Source organism: Branchiostoma belcheri, unplaced genomic scaffold (assembly GCF_001625305.1).
Source record: "Branchiostoma belcheri isolate BF01 breed outbred unplaced genomic scaffold, Haploidv18h27 scaffold3, whole genome shotgun sequence".
Classification (NCBI taxonomy): Eukaryota; Metazoa; Chordata; class Leptocardii; order Amphioxiformes; family Branchiostomatidae; genus Branchiostoma; species Branchiostoma belcheri.
Window position 1 is genome coordinate 2,972,764 of NW_017803909.1, and position 21,123 is coordinate 2,993,886.

Genomic DNA, 21,123 nt, shown 5'->3' on the forward strand with positions numbered 1-21,123 from the left:
TGCTTTGCGCGAAGTGAGTCACTTCCGGGTTTGACTCAGAAAGTTTTTGGACTGATCAGCTGATCTTCATTATTTTCTTGTGCTTAAAAAATAATATTTCGTCTTCAAGCGACAGAACACAGGGCACAGGAATGGCTCATGGTAAGCTGCATATGTTAGTGTCTATCTGATTCGTCAATCAAATGCAACATGAACCGTTGGTTCAAATCTTTGTCACTCACTATAGTCCTGTCATGAAACTTATGAAAATTTGATAGCAGTTAACTTTTATTCAACAAAATACATTATGGATAAACCACCATGTTAACATGATTTATTAACCATTTTTGGATTCCTTCAGCCGTAGTTAGGTTTAGATACATGGTAGAGTGCTCTGTTTCATGTAGATTAATTGACAGCTAAGCCATACTACTGTACAGCATATAGGCAATTAATTTTTCAAGGTTCAATAGATGTTGTATTCCCCTAAGAATATTTTAGGTCCTGTACAAAATTTCATGTTGGCAATGGTGTCAAGAACATTTTAAACTTGCCTCCCAAGCCCAGCCAGTCCAGGACCTTCCCTATGTCTCCTGGACTGATATTAAACTGGACAGGAAGATAGGAGAGGGGACCTTTGGTACAGTACACCTGGGGACACTAGGGAAGGAGACAGTTGCAATCAAGGTGCTGGCCTTCGAAGAATATCCTCCAGACCTCAGGTAACAATACTATACCCCTGCCACCTGGAATACTTTGATTTTTATATTAATAGGAAAATATCCTTGCTGTGATTATCATGTTACTTTTCTCCATAATAATATATCTGACTTTCTTCCTGCCCTGCTGTATTCCTGTCCATAGATGCACATATCTATCATTCATTCCATATATAGCACAATTTAGAGCCTTGAGGTAATGATGATGTTGTAAGCCCACATTCATACGTAGCCCTTTTTGTGAATTACAGTGAACCATCTAATCTTCTGGCTGAGAACCTGAGAGAGGAGGCACAAGTCATGCTGCAGATACAAACAGAAAATGTGGTGAAGTTGAAAGGAGTATGCATGGACAAAGGTACATACTAGTACAGGGGCTCCTCTAGAGATCTTGTAACATGTCAAATTTGAATTGGAACTTTACAGAAGGAAGGACAGACCTTCTCAAATGAACTATTCTAGACTGGTAGATCCTCAACATTCCTCTTTGTTTTCTCTCAACAACTCCCATTTGCCTTTTTTTTCCACTTAGGACATTACTCCATAATCATGGAGTACATGCCTAGAGGAACACTTCCAGATGTCCTACAGAATTTAGACAGACAGCTGTCCTGGCCAGAACGTCTCCTGATGTGTCTGGACGCTGCCCGCGGTCTCAGGACCATCCACCATCCTCATGGCAACATTCCGGCCAGGCTACACGGTCATCTCAGCTCGGACGCCTTCCTGGTCAACAATGAGCTCAGGGTCAAGGTTTGTGCCTTACTACAGAGCTGTATACTAGAGCATAGATGTATCTGCCATGAACATGTGTACAAGGGCCAAGTATATTTGTTCTAGCCTCCACCAGGCACTCCGAAGGGTTGTACATACATTTGTAGAATAAATCAGCAAAAAGACTAGGAAAGACTATATCGATAATTGCCAGAGGAGCAAGCTGTGATAAGAGTAACATGACTGCACAGCCAAATATGAAGTCCCCTGGAAAATTCTCCAAATAACCATAGAAGTTAGCCTGGGTGCCATCCGGTTGCTGTTACAAATTGGATGGCACCAAGGCTACTCATTTCAAGGATTACGACATACCTGGTACAACCTGTAGGGCTATTGGTTTTAAGATATCTTCTTTTTTTTAATGACTTTGTAGCTGTCTGACTTCTGCACAACCAAGACAAGGTCATCTATCAAGAGGAAAGGTCGGCGTGGTCGCAGGAGCACAGTCGCCTACCTGGCTCCAGAACACCTGAAGGAGATCCACGAAGCTCCAGATTATTCCTCAGAAGTGTACAGGTAGGTCATCAGGAAATATCATGTTTGTACGAACTGAAAGCAAGAATATTGGTATAGCTTTTGGCTTTAATGAAGTCTTTTTAGACCATTGATAACCAAGGTCAGTACCAAGTTTTTAGTTGTATGCTACTAAGTTACATTCTAAATCTCAAATCACTTCTTTACAGTTTTGGTGTCATCATGTGGGAGATAGTATCCCAGAGAATAGCACATCAAGGTAGGAACTTTTGTTGCATTCTACTTTCTGATAATCTGATTCAAGTTCATGCTTCAACCTGAAGTATAAAGTTGTTGAATGAAACATGAAGAAAAGGTAAGTTTTAAAAATTTCAATGAGTTACCTGTCTTTGTTGTCACTCAATAGAAAGACGAGGAACAAATGAGTCATCAATCCGCAGATTTGTGTTGGAAGAAGAAGGAAGTGAAGATTTGCCAGCTGACTGCAGTCCACAGCTGAAAGACATCATAGACAAATGCAGGAGCCATGAACCAGCGAATAGACCACAGATGACAGGTAAATAGACTCAAGCTAACACATCATTATCACTAATATTTGTCTGAAAGATTGATTGCACCCAAGGTAAAACAACCTCGAAAGTGTATAAAGTATATCTAGGATAGTACATGTACCAATAAGAATAGTACCAGTATCATTAAGTGCAGTAATACCTATCGGTAGCATTTTCTGCTATAGCACAACTTTGCATATATGTAAAGGTTAACTTCACTATTGGTATGAAATTTTATCTGTGTTAGCAAATAACATTATGAGATGCTATATACATAAAAGGTGAAATATTTTGCCCATGTTATGCCATTATTCTGAGAGTGTACTGTTTTTATTTTGCAGTTGTAGTGACCATCTTGGAGGCCCTCAGTGGGACTTGTAGATCTTCTGAATGACTTCATTGAACCAGGAGCAATTAATAATGTATCAGTAGTGAAGCAGACTTCCTCATCTACTCTATCAGAAGATCATTATAAAACTCGCAGAAAACTATTTTAGTAGTTTAAAGTTGCATATTGTAAATACACAAGAGGGTCAGGGTATTATCATTTTTAATGTTGTATGTTGTAAATATGTGTAGTTAGAAGTGTTATTCTTGTTTGCAAATCATCCTCACAAAAGTATTCTCATCAGTTACATTCCCAGTATGAAGTCTATTTTGAATTTATATTTATAAGTTACATTAAGTGTTATGATCAGGATATCAAATTGTGACCTTAATCATGAAGAAGGTTACTGGGAGATTGACAATATTGCCAATAAGTTTGTCATTGTGATGCTTGTACAATAAATATATTGTAAGGCATGGACTATTGAGAATGATGAGTGTGTTTGTTTGTTTGTTTATTTGTTTGAATTATTGCATCAATGCTATGAGTGCTGTTAGTTAATTAGCTGTAATTGATAGCTCAACTAATTGGACATTATATGTTTTTGTATGCCCTTTTCTTAAAGTGCCTTTAGGTACCCTACAATGACATTCTGTATATTTATGTATAGTTGTCTACTTCTCTCTAGTCCTGGGTGTGACCAAGGAGGTTCAAAAAGGAAGACATAAAAGATACCTTGAGAAAGCTGTGTCAAAATGTGAAATTCCAACCTTGCATATAGAAAAAGACGTGTTCTGTCGAAAAATATCAAGTAAAAGTTATTGTAAATTGTTAATGTCAATAAAAAATGTATTTCATGATGCCCATCTGAATTTATTTCGTCATCAATGCAAGGAAAGAGCTGTCATCATGAAATTGATATTTCATTAATTGCAAAGAAAACTTTTTTGTAGGACAGAATTTTAATAGTGTCCGATCCAGTTGTAAACATACGTGTAACGTGCTGATTTAGTTTGCAAACCGCGGTGTATTTCCCGAGATCCTTTGCGGGACAACCTCAGTCATAGCTCTTCCGGGTTTATAGTAGTAACAGCCCGGACGCCTAGTACATAGGGTCGTGACAGAAGTAAAACAGAAGTGAATTCGAACTGATACAGCAACTATATACGCGCTACTCTGACGGGCTACGCACACGGAAATGGCCACTAGAGGTAGGGGAAGTATAACAGGTGCATCGATTCGGATTTGTGATAGCCTTACTTCACACTGAACGATATGCCTGTGGTGTAAAATCTTACTTTCGTTTTCAGTTGTTTTGATCAGAACAAGGGGGTTTAAAATGCCTTCAGGCTCCTTGATCAGAACCAACATTATCGAACCATTCACGGATACACTAGATTTCAGGTATTATACCTCAAATGGCGAAATAATATGTTAAGGCCTAGGAAAAAAAATGTTGTGTTTCCGGTTACCCGACCGACCCTATGAAAAACCCCCCGACCCTAGCCTTTTTTGGGCCGACCAAAAATTTCGAGCGGCTAGCGGTCGGTTTTCAAAATTGGGGGTTTTATCCCCGATAAATGTGCTCGTCATTACAATTTTCTTCGGTCGGGCGGCGTGGATCGAGCGCTAATTGCACGGGTCGGGCCGCTATTCATAATTTCCATTGTTGGCACAATCCTGTGAATTGACGATGAATTGTCGATCTCGCCATGACGCCGCAAAGAAAACGTTGTCATTGGTAGAAAATCTGACACCCCGCTGGCGTTTCACAACAAAATTTTCTGTAAACAACTCCGACTGTCTTTGTTTACATCGCGAAAGCTCACCGATACAAAGTAAAACTCCCGCCGGCCGGCCGCGCCCGACCACATGGTTGCGGCATGGCGCTAAGTTTTCGGCAGCTCGACGGAAAAATAATCCATCCCCAGAAGAAATGTTACGCATGAAAATAGCAACTACAACTTGTTTTCCTCGTTATATGAGTTTTTGAGGCCGTAAAATGTTTAAAACGGTTGAAATTTGCTCGAAAAAACGGCTCGAAAATTGACGGCGAGAAAGACAACATGGCCGACCTGTTTTCACAATAACAATGGTCAAAGGTCAAGATAGCATCCAAATGTATAGATACATGTAATAAGTACATATTACAGTGCTAAAACGATACTTTAAACAATGAAAAATATTTTTTTCGGCTACAACTGAAATAAAATTCACTTATATTTTAGTAAGGTTAATTTTTAAACATTACTGAGAAATTTTCCGAATTTATTGGTTTATTGTGTAATATTTTTGTTTCTATGTATGTGCGGTTGGATGCTGTCATTGTAAAGACCCTTACATAATTGGGAGAATCAGATGAGATATTAGAGATTATCACGCTTAGTACCGTGACCCGAGTGTCTCTCAAAAATTGTTTTTGAGTGGAGTTTATAAACATGATCACATTTTTATTTGTTCAGCTGTGTCAATATGTGATTTGTTTGAGAAATAGGATTTGGTTTAGTTTTTAATATATTAATGTCAGTTAACATCTTTGGAATAAATTGCTCCAAGTTCCAGGTAGTAAATACATGTACATTTTGTATCATGTATTTTTCACTTGTTGAACTTGTGGAAGCACCGTTGGCCCCCGGTTTGGGGTCATCCGGGGAACCTATGCCCAATTTTTTAAAAATTAAGGGTGATAATAGAATTTTTTTGAACATGAGGATAATTAAGTACAGATCTTGAACCTTTCTACTGCCTTATACATCTGCAGTTGTACAGAAAATGTAGAACTGAAGTTGCAGGAAATGACCTCCATTTGTGTTTGGAAAAGACAAAATGCGGAGGGGGGGGAAAAACCCCGTCCAGACCTCCCCTTCGCACCCTCCTCCACCCTGCTCTGAATTCCTGGGGGAGATCCCTGTATATACAAACTCTTTTGTTGAAGAATTTTACGATCTGTTTTGTACTGCCCAATTTTCTGTGTAGTACAAAGAGATCATACGTTCATTGTCCCGGCTTTCACTAAAAAAAAAAAAAAAAAAAAAAAAAAGGGAAATCCCTACCTACCGACCTAATTTTTCTGGACTGTAATAGGAAACACAACATTTATTTTGTTAGGCCTAAGATACAAGTACCAAAAGTCGTTGGATTTCCCTGCTAACTGCACTATGAGGCCAAATTGAATATCATATAATATAGCCTCGACGTTTGGTATGTTTTGTTTTTCTAGCATGTCTAAGTTCATAATACATCTGTACTGTGATTGATGTTAACTTTCCTCGACTCTCATAGATCAGTTCAAACATAACCGGATAAACATTTAATGGTATTTTAAGGCCCCGTCTGCGCACCCTCCGACGACGTAACCCACATCAACAGCAACGATATACGTGTGCTGAAAGATATAGGACCAGGGACGTTTGGGACCGTGCACCTGGCTGATTACAATGGTCAACAGGTGGCTATCAAGAAGCTGGGGTTCGAAGACTACCCATGGCACCTCCCGTAAGTCTGGATTTACAGCTTGGTTCGTTTTGACGCACGTATTGAGCTATCCCACGTTTATGTGTACGTTTATCTATCAGTAGTGCCTTATTGTTTGTGGGTAGAACAATATTTGTACGGCAAGGTCAGAGGTTGTTTGTACTGGCACTCACGTCACTTTACAAAACTGTACTCCACTCCAATGTTAAGTTAAACATAAATTTAGTTGTAACTTGTCGCTACTGCAGCACGCAGACATTTATGTTGGACTGTTTATACATTACCATAAAACAACCAGCATGATGTTAATAAATGACCATCATGATGTTGTACAGTGAGCCGACGAGGTATTTGCGGAAGAGCTTACTGGAAGAAGCGGCGGTCATGCAGCAGATACAGACCGAGAACGTGGTTCGGCTGTTCGGCGTGTGTTTAGAACCCGGTAGGTAACCTTAAATATTGAACAACAATGACATTGTGATATATCCTGCTGCTATCATGTCCTTAACTTGCTGCAAAGTTGCGAAGAGCAAACAACATGAAACCAAGTTACCCGTGTTGTATCTAAAATAAATATGTACGTCTTTACACAGCAAACTATTTTATCATCATGGAGTACATGCCGAGAGGATCACTGCTCGTCCTTCTCCTCAGCAACACCCCCTTATCATGGCCACAGCTCCTGCAGTTCAGCACAGATGCCGCCAGGGGTCTCTGTGCCCTCCATCACCCAAGCAACTGTCCACAGAGAGTTCACGGTAACTTGACGACATCAACATATCTCCTTGATGCCAACATGCGAGTTAAGGTACATATTGCTGGTTATACTACTCTCCATAAACATGTAGAGCCACTTCTATGTATATTGTCACGTTCCTAAAGTCAAAGTCCTCTTTAGCATAGTGTACAGTTTCAAACATACTGGTACACCATTTTGTCTTCGGACAGCTTTCAGACTTCTGTGCTACGAAGACGAAGTCGTCGGTCAAAAGATACACCAAGTTCAGGCGAGGAAGAAGCACAGTCGCTTACGTCGCGCCGGAGAATCTTAGAGATATCAACGCAACGCAGACTGCGGCTTCAGAGGTGTTCAGGTTAGTGATTTGTATTGCAGGAGTTGTTGTGTAAATAGCTCTCTCGACTCGTGCATTATAAATTAATTCTGTCCCAGTCTATAGGCTTTGTCATTTTAGTCATTTATTCCAAACTTTGTGACTTGATGTCGATTATCTGCCTTAAGACTTAAATCTTAATTCTGTCTTCTGTTCTATTTTCAGCTTCGGTATTGTTCTGTGGGAGATAGCATGCAGGAAAATTGCACATGAAGGTAATCAACGTTGCATCTACAATCATTTTCTCATAATTTGCACACATGCAGGTACATGCATGGATATACATGGTTTTAACCCTTGGTGGTGATAGTCGTTATGTTGTTGTAATGTCTATTTTTACATTTTTAGATATAAGGTACGATGAGAAACAGATTCACAAGTTCGTCCTGGAGGAGAGAAGAACACAGGCTATACCCGCCAACTGTAACAGCTCTCTCGCCGCTATCATAGAAAGATGTAGGAATTTTGAAGAAACAAAGCGACCGACAATGCAGGGTAAAAAGTTTTCTGTTACCACATCCTTTACTGAAAAATCACGTACATAATATTGTTCACTCTACAATCAGAAATACTTTAATAGGCTTGTGTCTTTTCAGAAGTCAAAATTAGTGTGATCAAGGAGCTTTCATCAATGTCCTTGGTGTGATGATGTTAATTGGCAATAGTAATATTTGTCATGTGTAACGTCATGACATATGTCATATTCCTTGTCCTATGTGTAACGTCGTATGTCATATTCCTTGTTCTAAATTCCACTTTAAATTTAGTAAATTTCGTGCTCAGAATTATTTATTCCACGATTTCCCTTGACGTGTTTTATTGAATGAATGAATGAAAGACCTTTATTGCACATTTATGCTCTTTCGAGCTAAGTACAGGTCATGAAGACAAACTAAATAATACTATTGTTTACAGGATCGACTTCTTCTCGCTTCTTAAAACAATTGTAGATGAATGAACATATAGAACTTACAAAACACGGCTTGTCTAATTTCATAAGATATATATATTTATTTGCAGAGGTGGTCAAGCTGTTGGAAAGTGCCCTGCTGACCTGTCCATCGTCATGACTGGCTCTCTTCTTCCCATTAAACTAAAGCCTGAATGGAGGGAGGGGTGGTCAGTCCAAGCTTGACACGCGTGGCAGCTAGTGTAGTCAGGTGTTGACATCTTATACTGATCGTTAGAGACTAAATAATGTGTATTGTGTAACGTTATGTCTGCCCAAGAGCTTGTTTGTGACAATCTTTCTGATGTAAGTATATGTTTTGTGTATAATTAAAGTCTGACACATATCCAGTATCAAAAAACATTTTCAAAAGCGATATGTACATGTAGTACTCAAAGTACGACATGTGTAAACGAAAGATGTTAATAATGTTTAATGAATGAAGACGTAGGCCTTAAGAACACGATACGAGAATGCGCGTCTTTAGTCTATCTTTAAAAAAAGGGTTCACTTAGGACTGGAGTAGCCTGACTGAACCTCGCTTTTCGCCGGCTCCCTAGTAGTCCGCCACCCACTTGGGTGGCGAACTATGTAGGGAGCGCCCCGGAGCTTGGGTTTCACAGGCTAGGACTGGAGTTTTATTGAGTCGATCTGTAAAAAACAAACAATTAAAACAAATGGTATGTAAAACACTAGAGTTCCACGATCTCATACTCTCGCAAATACATCACCCTGGACTGTTATTTTATTATGACGTTATTTATAGTCTTTGCGTCAGGTCAGCTGTCAACCCGTTCTTAAACATCATAGCACACTGTAAAAGTATCAAACAGATGTCAACGTCGCGACTGGCACACCTGCAATGAGCTTACTTTAATCAATTAAAACAGCATGTATCAATCTTTTGAAGTGCAAGTTATAGGTTTCTCCTAGTCGTAAGGCCATCCTCACTTCCAGTGAACAGAAAATGTTATTGCGTTTGGGGGTCACAAGTTAATTCGTAATGTAAACATTGATAGTTACACGCTTCCCAAGATCCTTTGCTCGTCGCGGAACGAATAGTAGGTCACTGGACACATTTCAGCACCAAGGGCAGGGATAGTACTGTCACTGAACACATTTCAGCACCAAGGGCAGGGATAGTACTGTCACTGAACACATTTCAGCACCAAGGACAGGGATAGTACTGTCACTGAACACATTTCAGCACATAGGACAGGGATAGTACTGTCACAGAACACATTTCAGCACCAAGGACATGGATAGTATATCCAAGTTTCTTGCCCCCGTTGAAACGTTTATTCAGTTTTAATGACGGCGTATTGTCCGGAAGGAAGTTTAATCGGCAACGAAACCTACACGTACCGTACTGTCCGACCTATATCTGGTTCTGAAAATAAGAACATTGATGTTGCAATAGCGGATGCCCTGTCCCATTTCCTAAACCGCCGGGGGGCGCTTCACCATTTGGGACCTCGAACCCACCCAGAAGCGAGGATTTTCAGACCAAAACTCACAACAACAAGAATTCGGAGATCTCATACCTCCATGACATACATGAGGTTTTGTAAATGTTTATGATTTGTCTCACTGACTATGGAAATAAGGTCGTAATTAGCGTAATCTAGTTCAATTTATGGTTTTCGAAATTCAAATGACAACATTTTTCGTGTAAAATTCCTCAACATGTCTTCATTGATTATGCAAATTTGGGCGCAAGGATACCCGAAAGTGAGAATCCAGGCCAAAATCAATCATCAACCGAAAAAAACACCACTACTGTTATTACTTTTCAGCCATACTAGTATCTAATATCATTTCAAAGCAGATTAAGAGAAATGCTCTTCCCCACACCCCACTGGTAGACCTCCCTGCTCTTCCCCACACCCCACTGGTAGACCTCCCTGCTCTTCCCCACACCCCACTGGTAGACCTCCCTGCTCTTCCCCACACCCCACTGGTAGACCTCCCTGCTCTTCCCCACACCCCACTGGTAGACCTCCCTGCTCTTCCCCACACCCCACTGGTAGACCTCCCTGCCCTTCCCAACACCCCACTGGTAGACCTCCCTGCTCTTCTGTGTAAACAAAACAGATTATTCGAAAACATGTTTCTGCAAGGAGTCAAAGATAAATCTTATCCTGACATAAATTGAACGTTAACGTTATGAAAAGAAACATTATGGGCATGAATCAATGTTACGCCTTCAAGTATATCGGTAAATATATAACTGCGATCGCCAAGTTAGATATTTGCAACTTTGACACCTCTTCCCTCCTGTGTGAAAATGATGGAAAAAAGTCCTGAATCGTCTGCTACCTTCCTCATTGACGGGACTGACTGCTAAAAAGTTAGAGCCGGAGAGCGCATGCTTGTATTGTGAAGGTAGGTGAGCTGAATTATGCTTGTAATTCATCGCCTTGTCCTCTGGAACACCTCCGTATGCTGCAGGTTTACTGTTGATAGCTAAATGCAGTTGCCGTTGTGGAAATGTTACGTGCCAGACGACGTCCACATCGCAGTCAGGAAAGGGGGAGGGGGGCTCACATGTGGGGAAAGTTTTGACGCGGGCTGAGTTAACCCAGAATAGTGTCGAATTTCAAGTAACGTATGTTGGGGATAACATCTTCTGGTGTTGACAAATTTGTGTCCTAACGTTGTACATGCATGCGCATGTCATGTCAACAAAACAAAACAAACAAACAAAACATGGTTTTGAGAGCGCTGCATAATTTGCACGTGAATGTGAGCCACAGTGTAGGGTTGGGGTTTTGAATTTATTTTATTAATTTTCCTCTTCCCATTCTTCATTTTGACAAGGCAGTGTGGGTTAAGATTTCCCCCCTATTTTTTGTGTCTCCTTTCTAACCTGATACACTAAATACTTTATCTATAGCTTTATTGGAGAGTTGACAACTACCTGCCACATCTTGGATTCTATACAGCTAGTTTACAGAATATGCAAATTGATTTTTAGATACGCTATAGTCATATAGTCTGTGTAGTGCAAACTCTGCCGTCTGCGGCTTTAGTGGCCCTCCCCGCGTTTTCCGTGGCCAACTGAATGTTGTACAGGCCGCCAACCGTAAAGCGATTTAATCAGGGATCTAAGACGAATACAACATTTCAGATACAGCTATGGAGTCGTCGGATGTTGAGATGGACTGGGCAGAGGAGACTGGCTGTGTGGAATGGGTCAGCATCAGTTGTGGACGTGGGACATGGGAGCGGGTGGAGGTAAAACAACACCAGTCATACAAAAGTTCCTCGGCAACAACTGGAAAGAGATCATCAAAGAAGGAGAGGAAAAAAGATAAAAGCAAGAGAGTAGCTGAGGATGGGAGTGAGCTTGACATGTCACACAGTTTGGGCTTTGGACAAGAACAAATTAAAGGTGCTAGCGTTGATCTGCATTCTGAAGTTACGAGCAGTGCACATAGTAGCCACAGAAAAAAGAGAGTAAAGATACAGGATGACAAACAGGATGAATCTATTCCAGACCGCTACATCACAGAGCATTCAGATAAACACAGCAAGCGTGAAGGAAAGAGACGACACAGGGAAAGAACAGAGCAGCGATGGAGGGATGAAAGGAGAAGGACAGGGAAATTACCAGTTAATTATTTGCATAGTGGAAAGAAAAGTAGAGGAGACAGTGAATTACGGCGGCACAATAACAGAGGAAGAGGGAGTTTAGATGATAATAGAGATAAAGAAAAGCATGCAAAGCATCGTAAACATAGGCTAAGCATTAGTCATCCCAAGAGAAAAGAGGTATCAAAGACAAAGACTAAAAATTACGAAGGGAAAGAGCACAAGAATGACGACCACAATGAGCTGGAAATCGATGGTTTTGTAATGGGAGAAAACAGTGTAAGCAACTCTAACCTTGAGGAGAAACAGTGTGCTTTCACTGAGGCATGTAGTAAAAAGGAAGATGAGAAAGACATTCTCCCAGGAAAATACGAAGATGGACTTGACGTAGAAGTTGCTAAAAGGCCTAGAAGTCTCCAGAGCACCCCCGACTATTCCAAGCATAGCAATGAAGCATTTAAGCAAGAACCACAGTGTAACAATGTATCTGTAGCTGTGCAGGCTGACGGCGATGAAATGATACAGATGGGAGAGATAAAAGAAACGTCTTCAGCTGGAACTCAAACAGAATTGAACAGTGAATGGTCCGCGGATGTTTCCATACAGACTAATCAAACGGAGTGGCTGAGAGACTTCTCGGTACAAGCATCTTCTGTTGTACACTCAATGCACACCCAGACAAGTGCGGATGAACAGAAGTCCCATTCAACAAGTGAACCTCAAGTGCAAGTTGTAGGGTGTCAAACTGATCTGCCTGCTCTGGTTGGAACTCCTGCAGCGTCCCGTAATGCAGGCGTACAGGTGAAGAATGACTATTGGTCCAGTGAACAAGGAACGCAGACTACGCCACAGACAGTACATTCCGTACCCTGTCAGACGGCTTTCATGGACACGGATACTAAAGACACAGGTCGTACATCAAGCGATACTGACATCGGGCCGGCGCCGCCACATTCACAAGTAGCAGATCCGCGGATGTTCACCGCAGCTGGTGCTGAACAGCCTTCCGTTGGCAAACGCGAGGAAAATCACACTGTATGTTGTTACGACAGGCGAGCCGACGAAATACTATCGCAACATTCCGACCGAAATTCGGAATCTAACAGGAATATTGACCCAGACGGAGAAACATCGGAGCTCCATCAACCCCGGGTTAACCCGATTGTGTCTCCACCTCCGGCTGGATGGCCCGTAGATGGTTCAGACCTCCCGAGGCTGCTGGAAGCTTACCGGATTCTCTACAATCATTATGTCGCTTTCCCCACAGAAGGTTCTTCTAGTGGCACACGTACCGTCTTGCCAGTGGGACATGCTGCCGTGACTACCGCTGATACGAAAGAAGTTACTAGCACCGCAAAACCGCTTCTAGTCTCCACGACTGAAATGTCTTACATTAATGGTATCGGAGAGACTGTTGGTGTGTGCAAATCCTCAAGAAAGGAACGCTGTGATGGGATTGAAGGTAATCTGGTACCTGACACCGAGGATGGATGGGACGGCGCACCCATACCAGCAAATGAAGAACTGGCACGAAAAGAAGCCGACTGCACTATGGTGAATGATTCTGAAGTAAGCGAAGATCCTGTAGATTTGTTCTGCGTGAGAGATGCTCTTCACGAAAAAAAGTGTGCAACAAACGTCCTTCATTCTGGAGATAATCAAGTGGACAGCAAAACTACTAAGCTGCTACTGAAAGACGGGAATGAGTCTCCTGGAATCAGTTCACTGGATGCAGCCGAAGTGTTATTTGCGATGTCCAAAAATGTACCGAAGAGCAGCAGTAAAGACCCATACAATGATATGATGGAAGACGACGGTGGCTGCGAAGGTGTGAAGTTCCTTGGGTGTTGTCAACCCGAGTATCCAGCTGGAGATTGTAGCCGTCCAGATTCATACATCCAAGGAAATACTGAACCGTATGTAGAGATCCCGCATTCATCTGGTCAAAGTAAAGAGTCTGGCAATGTAGACACGGCGATTTGTAAAGCCTCGGTGTCTTCAATGGAGTTCGCGCCTGAAGAGGAGGTGTTTGGTACAGTGTGCGGTGTGACACCCTCGCTGTCTCCCAGGACTCCAGTGCGAGACAAACCGCTGTGTCTCCAACCAGAAGGGAACCAGGCTCTGTGCCGTGCACCTGTCAGTGAACCGGACACTGACGCGGAAATGACGCCAGAGAAAGAGTACGACCAGTCTTTCACCGTCACCACCAGACAACAATGGAAGAACTTCGTGTCTGCGATGCAAGTTCAGACGCGACTAAAGAAAGAATCTGTCGAAGCAGACCGTACAAAACTCCGTGATTCACTCAAACAAAGGAAGGAGGAAGAGGAGACAGAGTCACTAGAATCGAAGGAGAAATCGTCATATCAATCGGAAAGAAACATTCAACCCAGTTCTAAGAACTCACGACCCTTAAGTGACAATAAACTACAGACGGGCAAAGCAGGCCCAACCGGAGTGAGATCTTCATACACCTGCCAGATATGCAAAAAGAAGTTTAAAAGTTACGCCAGGTTCTTCTACCACTTACGGCACTCTGTAAAGTGCGCCAAGGCTGGGAAACAGAGGCTCGGTCAGACAAAGTACGTCTGCAGAATGTGCGAAGGGCAGTACGCCACCAACAAGGGATATGAGAAGCATGGTTGTTTCAAAGAGAGGATGCTCAGGCCAAGGATCAGAAGAGTGTCTTACAACGAAGACAGCTATGCTGAAAGTGACGTAAACACCTCGGCAAGTCAGGACAATCAATGTGCTGATGGAGAAGACGTGAAGTTTGAAACAGAATTTCCTTTAACGGAAGTTGCAGAGATCTCCAAGGCATTACAAACACACGATGAGAGCTGTGAAAGTAAGGCACGAGCGAGTGAATGCATGACCAACCTTATAGATTCAGCCGATGGTATCGGGAAAGAACAAAGCTCTGACCGTAATCTTAAAACGGAGATAGTGAGTACAATAGTTAAGATGTTTGTTGATGACCCTCAACCAGACTGTCCCAGTAAGACCGGGGATATAGACAATATTCAGCTGGAAACTTTACCTAGGGGTGTTCACTCGGACCCTAATCAGAACACAGATGGTCTAATCACAAAGGAGAGGTCAAGAGAACCGTATGCAGCAGCCCAAACCGTGCAAGAGTATAGCGATGAGATGTTCCGAAGGGAGCTACAAGTGCTGGCAGATGGGTTGGTTGACTCGTGGTTGGGAGAAACAACCTGTGCCACACACCAGTGTAGCCCGGGAGGGTCCGTCTATGGAAACGTGTCTTTAGTCGGGATGGACCATACCTACTCCGCACAGGTCACAGCTGTGACGCCTACACAAGTCCTCCCGCCTACTGTAGCCATGGACATGCTCACAGCTGCTGTCACTGTTCCCAAGGAGTAGAAGGGAGTAGACTTTTTGGACCCCTACTTTCAGGAAAGTGTTTTTGGACTTTTCCATGTTGCCTATTGCTTTCAAAACATCAACGGAAAAAGATGAGGACGTTAAGCGTGCAAAATTAGAATGTTGGGCGACTGACTTGTGGTGACTTGGTTTGTGTTTCATGATTTCTCAAATATTTATTTGATTCTACATATTTATTTTCAATGCTAACTTCAAGCATATTATTGTGAGATAATTTATACATATGCATCTTTCTCAGAGAAAGTAAATGAAAGAAGATAGCTTATTTATGTTTCCAACTGGCAAAAATGTATTTGATAAAAGTTGAAATTGAAAAATAGCAGAATCATATATTTGCCCGTGAATGATTTGGTAAAGAAAAAGACCCATTGCTTATTCATGCTAATTTCGTTGTGTTTCTTATATCTATCTATACTACATAAAGGCATTATTAGCCGTTGATAGTGAAATACAGTGATATAAACAGAAGAATGTTTTGCATTACCAGGGTTTATGTTAGCAATATCAATTCTGTTACGTTTGTTGTCCTGTAAGGTGGGCATTCTTTAGCCAGTTATCAGCTGATTGTGTGTAACAACTCTGTTTTGCTATACGGACTGGACTTCCCAATGAATGTAACGTTACCGCTGACAAATTAAGTTAGGGCCGACGTCAATGTACGACTACAGAAATAAAGCACCATTCCGTACTCCAGGTATATTTTGTTCGTTCCTTTGAAACACGTACGCCATTTGTGTGAGTGACCTTTCTCTGTGTGGTTTAGGTGTTTAGCATGTATCATTGGATACAGATTAACTCATTATTACAACGTTGTACTGGTAATCTAGAACTACACACGATGATAGTCCCTATGTAACGTAATAGTTGTCTAAAATCTAAAACGCATGAAAGTGGGGCAGAGGTTAAAGTTTGCGATCACCAACGTGTCCGAAAGTTAGGCCAGTACTATTTATATACACACCTAGATGCGCGCGCGCGCTCACCAGTTGGACGACCTGATTTTGCAGAAGAACGGGTTTCACAATGATCAGACCATCTCATCAGCGCACGCTTCAGGCTTGATTTCGTCCATTCTGTTCAGTCACGCAGGTAAGAATATCTTTACTGTATAAATTGTTTTGTTTTTTTCCTTCAACGAACTTTGTGCATATAGATAATGTCGTTGCCAATGGCGGCCGAATTCGAATATGAACTTTGTTTGAAAGATTATATCTTTAACGAAAATGTTGCCTAGACCTCGTCGCTTTATAGGTGGACATGCGTTTATTGTTACCTAAACTAAATACGTGCTTACATGTACGTCCCTGTCGTTTTTGATGACTTTTTCGGCAGAGGAGTTTTCGATGATAAGTCTTCAAACTTAAGTGGGCGTTATGCAGTTTCTCGCCTCAGTAAAGCAACCAGACTTACCTAACAGCTATTGTCATTCGTAAACGCCATTTTTGTGTGCAACCTGTCGGGTAGACTAATAGTTGTGACCTCTGGGCCGACCTCTGGGCCGTACTTGTGAAAAAAAGTCCGTATTTTGAATCATTACAGCTGAAAGACCATGGAAGACACGAACGGGTACATCCAAATGATCGACTTCTCGGCGTACAGCCTGGGTACGACAGACATCGACGAAGCAGGCGTCGAAGCTCTGTCTGAGAAACTGATGCATTCCTTCACGACGTCCGGATTTGCCTACCTGAAAAACACTGGGATTTCTACTGAGGAGGTGAGGCTTGGTGCACCATGCAACGTTACGCTCGGTTATTTTGTCAATCATTAATAATATCTGTTTTGTTGATTGTACATAGATGTAGAGACGGTATATATCGTTTTATACTACCAGTGGTATGAATGTGACCAGACGCCGCCATTTTGGGGCATTTCTATGTGTGCCCTATTTACTCAGCTCACTGTGACTAAGTCTGGGACAATCTACGCCCCCTTTCTGTCAAGCAAAAATCCCTCCTCTCCATTATTCGCATCGAAATTTGAGCAATTAGCAATTGCGCATATGTTTTGACAAAAAAATTCACAATGACTCTTGACCACACTTTCGACTGCAGTTTCATTACATAACATGTTTTTTCCCATCAAATTCACATAATGGTCTCGTTTACACACCTGGTAGCGAAGAAGTAAAATTTTCTACAACTTTCTCAATCTGCTCATTCACCATCGTGTTTCTCTGTCGATAACAAGATGAAAAGCATAAAGGAGGAAAGGCATTTACTGTTTCTTTTGTGTCGCATCTCTTTTTGAATCTGTCTTTCTTACGGCGGCTTTAACATTGCCTTCCCTCCAGGTGACCACTGTGTTTGACATTGCGGACCAGTTCTACTCTCTGCCGGTGGAAGTGAAGCAGAAGTACAGGAGGAACGAGACAGACTTCCACGAACGGCATGGTTGGGTCTGCATGGAAGGAGAGAAGTAGGCAAATTCCCTGCGGGGCGTGGGATGGGGTTTTGTGCGCGTGAAAAATTTGCGACTAAAAAACGTTTTGCTGTTTTAAGTTTAATAGTTGAAAAAAGACATAAAACAGAATTGAATATCATTTAGTTGAATTCTGGACTACATATATCCTAAACCTTATACTAGTATCTTTTCCATGTATTTCTTCCAAATTTAAGTGATTTTGAAATGTTCAGATTTCATGAAAAATATGCAAATTAACCTATTCCCAAGGGACTTGAAATTTCCAACAAAAATTTTGAGTTACAGATGGAAAATTATACCACAGGATCACATTTTGCTGCATAAGAATTTGGCACTGTATATTTTCCGACATATTTAAGGGACTAATTTTTCACCGCGGCGCAAATTTTTCACGCGCAGAAACTCGTTCCCCACGGTGTCTGTCTCACTTGGCCGCTTTTTTTTTGTACGTAGATTTGTAGAAATTGCAGAAAAGAGATGCTAATATTGACTGATCGTACTGTTATACATTTGTGGATTAGTAACAGTTTGTCGGAATCATTGTCTATCTCTTACCAGTTTGGGCAAGCTGGATGGTTTGGATCGACCCGCAGACCTGAAGGAGGCCTTCAACTTCAAACCCCCGCTCACAGGTGGAGATGTAAGTTTTGTCGTACCTTTTGCTTTAACGTTAGTACGGTAGTTTTAGTACTAATATGAAATGTCGACGTCTTGAAAAAATCCATGCATTTCGTTAAAGGTGTCAGGTCCTTGTTTTTATTTCTATTTCTAATGAACTCAGACAACCTTTCTATTCTGAAACATGCCCGTTCTTACCTTTTTACCATTACTAAGAAACGAGACGATAAGAAACCGAATTTACTAATAAATAGATAACCTTTATTGTACATTCATGCCCTATCGGGCTAAGTACATGTCGACAGATGGAAAGGTATATGTATGTTTGTAGTACAAACAGGACTACTGATACTAATCTAACTACATCAGCTCTAAAAGTACTCTGTACTTAACCCAACGGGTATGTGTGTGAAATAAAGGCCTTCATTCAATCATTTAATATTACATGTATATGTTTTGTACAAATTTAAAGAGTTGGCCAAGCGAAGTTCCAGACTTTGAAGAAACGATTATGGACTTCTTCAACAAATGTCACGACCTGGCCAAGAGGCTGCTTGAGCTGGTAGCCAGGGGTCTGGGAACAGAGGTAAGGAATGAAACAAAGAAACACATCGGGGAAATCTGAAATGATACGTGAGTAATGCTTTAGTGGGCCATAATCGGGTGTATTTGGGCATGAAGAGAGTAACGGGCTTTTCGATTTGGTAGTGACAATAAATAACATTGTAACTTTATGTTATGATATCAACTACTGGTCATAATAATGTGTATTACGCAAATCTTTACATCCATACTTATTACTTGCCACGTTTGTCTTGTTTGGATTGCAATTGGATTAAGCCTGTTTATTTGCGATCAACTGTGATTTCCCTTTATGCCAAAGCCTGCAGATTTCTTGGACATGTTTAAGAACATCGGGAAGGGTCGGAACTCCAGCCACCTGAGGTCCATCCACTACCCGCCTGTACCGGAGGTCATCAAGGAGAATCAGATGCGGTGTGGCGAGCACACGGACTTCGGCTGTATGACTCTGCTGTTTCAGGACAACGACGGACTAGAGGTATGAGCGCGCGCACACAAACAACAAACACACACACACACACACACACACACACACACACACACACACACACACACACACCACACAATCACACACACACATACACAAACACAGTAACGTTCACTCTGCGCCAAAACATACTTAGATGTACATTTATCCATTTATACCCTGCTCGAGCGTTGCGTAGCGAAAATCCGGATGGTACCCAGGCTAGCTCTGATACGGTTGAACATTTTATGAGGTTTAATTTATCTATCAGCGCAGTCCGTCTGTGGGGCGACTTTTTCGACGATTTAATATTGGACCCTTCTCAGTGGAAGGCTTTTTAATATTGGAGGAATTCAAAGTGTGTTCCCCGTGTGTTTGTTTTAGTTAGCGGGAGGTGGCAGCCATATGGGAAATCTGTTCATCTTCTTGTTCTAAAGTCAGGGTCTTTCTTTACTTTTGAGACTTTCAAGTTAACGTTGACAACGTTTCAACTTAAAATGCTCATCTTCCCTTTGTTAACTCTCCAGGTTGCTAAGGCTGACGGTGAGTTTGTAGCAGCTCCGCCTATCCCGGGTACTGTTGTCATCAACATTGCAGACACCTTACAGAGGTGGTCAGCAGACAAGGTGGTGTCTACGGTGAGTCCACTGTATAGCACAGTCCTTAATGATAATTACACCAAACGTTTCAAAAAGTAAGCGAAACAGCCTTATAAGCTTTTGGACAGGGAAAGAATCGTGGTAACATTATAGGTCCTGTGGTGCCTTTACTGTTTCCTTTACAATATCAACTTATACATAAATTCTACATACATTGTCAAACAGTTTCAATTACTTCTCATCATTATGATTAAGGAAAACATATTGTTTTTGCTCTGTTTCTTCTTCCTTTTCTCCAATTAAGGTCAATGACCTGAACCAGACGTCTGTCACCATGGTAACTGCTATTGGGTTACATCATGTTGCAATTTTATAGCAGGAGGGATTTAGACTCCTGTCACCATATATATGAATGTGTTTAAGTAAGAATTAACAGAGTAGACGATATGCGGAAGTAGATATTATGCATTTGCTTTGCAAATGTTGCCTTTCTAGTTTTAATTACATCTCATCATTAATATTTTGATTTGTAGAAACACCGAGTTGTACTGCCCTACACGCCCGAGACCCGGGGCACCTCCCGCCGATCTGTGACATTCTTCACCCACCCTGACTTCGACGCTGTGATGACCTGTCTGGACGGCTCCAACAAGTACCCGCCTGTACGGGCCGAGGATTACGTCGCCTCCAGGCTGCGTAAGATGTACCTGTGATCATGGGCACAGCTAAAGCCTCTGTCACACACACACACACAAAAAGATTCTGGTTCTGAATCAGCTCAAAGATGCTTATATTTTGCCCCCAACTGTTGAGGAAAGTCGTTTTCAGTAAAATTCAATAAAATGAGAGGCTACCGTATTTTGCTACACTTTTCCTTAAACTATGCAAAATTTAGTTTATCAGCTATGCAGTGTGGTTTCACTATTACAAAGATTTACACGTATGCATGAATTGTTTTGTAAAATAGAACATCTCAATAGTTGTTCGGGGTAAGGTTACACAAGTCTCAAATGTGATTGCATGAAAATCTGTCTACACGTACATTGCATGTATCCATGGAGCATAGTATGAG

At 41.6% G+C, this 21,123-nt stretch overlaps 2 protein-coding genes across 2 annotated transcripts; both read left to right on the plus strand.

Annotated features, from left to right (window-relative positions):
* Nucleotides 1-6: 6 nt before the first annotated feature.
* On the plus strand, nt 7-16,421 carry LOC109473766. The gene is made up of 15 exons (XM_019773798.1): nt 7-141; nt 542-701; nt 950-1,056; nt 1,231-1,451; nt 1,846-1,988; nt 2,156-2,205; nt 2,353-2,502; nt 6,152-6,320; nt 6,635-6,741; nt 6,893-7,107; nt 7,248-7,393; nt 7,577-7,626; nt 7,760-7,906; nt 11,491-16,056; nt 16,370-16,421. Exons 1-14 carry the CDS (start codon nt 132-134, stop codon nt 15,339-15,341), a joined length of 5,526 nt encoding a protein of 1,841 aa, XP_019629357.1. The 5' UTR covers nt 7-131; the 3' UTR covers nt 15,342-16,056; nt 16,370-16,421.
* Nucleotides 16,422-16,911: 490 nt separating this feature from the next.
* On the plus strand, nt 16,912-20,764 carry LOC109473349 (probable 2-oxoglutarate-dependent dioxygenase At3g49630). The gene is made up of 7 exons (XM_019773215.1): nt 16,912-17,079; nt 17,656-17,780; nt 18,345-18,426; nt 18,877-18,990; nt 19,288-19,464; nt 19,980-20,090; nt 20,585-20,764. The coding sequence occupies exons 1-7, from the start codon at nt 16,912-16,914 to the stop codon at nt 20,762-20,764; spliced, it is 957 nt and encodes a 318-aa protein (XP_019628774.1).
* Nucleotides 20,765-21,123: the final 359 nt, after the last annotated feature.

What these genes read in the sequence shown, in the direction of transcription:
- LOC109473766 (XM_019773798.1), top strand. An exon ending in CCAGAGAATAGCACATCAAG is followed by an intron (nt 2,206 to 2,352) that starts GTAGGAACTTTT and finishes GTCACTCAATAG; the next exon opens with AAAGACGAGGAACAAATGAG. An exon ending in GCGGCTTCAGAGGTGTTCAG is followed by an intron (nt 7,394 to 7,576) that starts GTTAGTGATTTG and finishes TTCTATTTTCAG; the next exon opens with CTTCGGTATTGTTCTGTGGG.
- LOC109473349 (XM_019773215.1), top strand. Translation starts at nt 16,912, where the DNA reads ATGGAAGACACGAACGGGTACATCCAAATGATCGACTTCTCGGCGTAC. An exon ending in CCCCGCTCACAGGTGGAGAT is followed by an intron (nt 18,427 to 18,876) that starts GTAAGTTTTGTC and finishes ACAAATTTAAAG; the next exon opens with AGTTGGCCAAGCGAAGTTCC. An exon ending in CCAGGGGTCTGGGAACAGAG is followed by an intron (nt 18,991 to 19,287) that starts GTAAGGAATGAA and finishes TTTATGCCAAAG; the next exon opens with CCTGCAGATTTCTTGGACAT.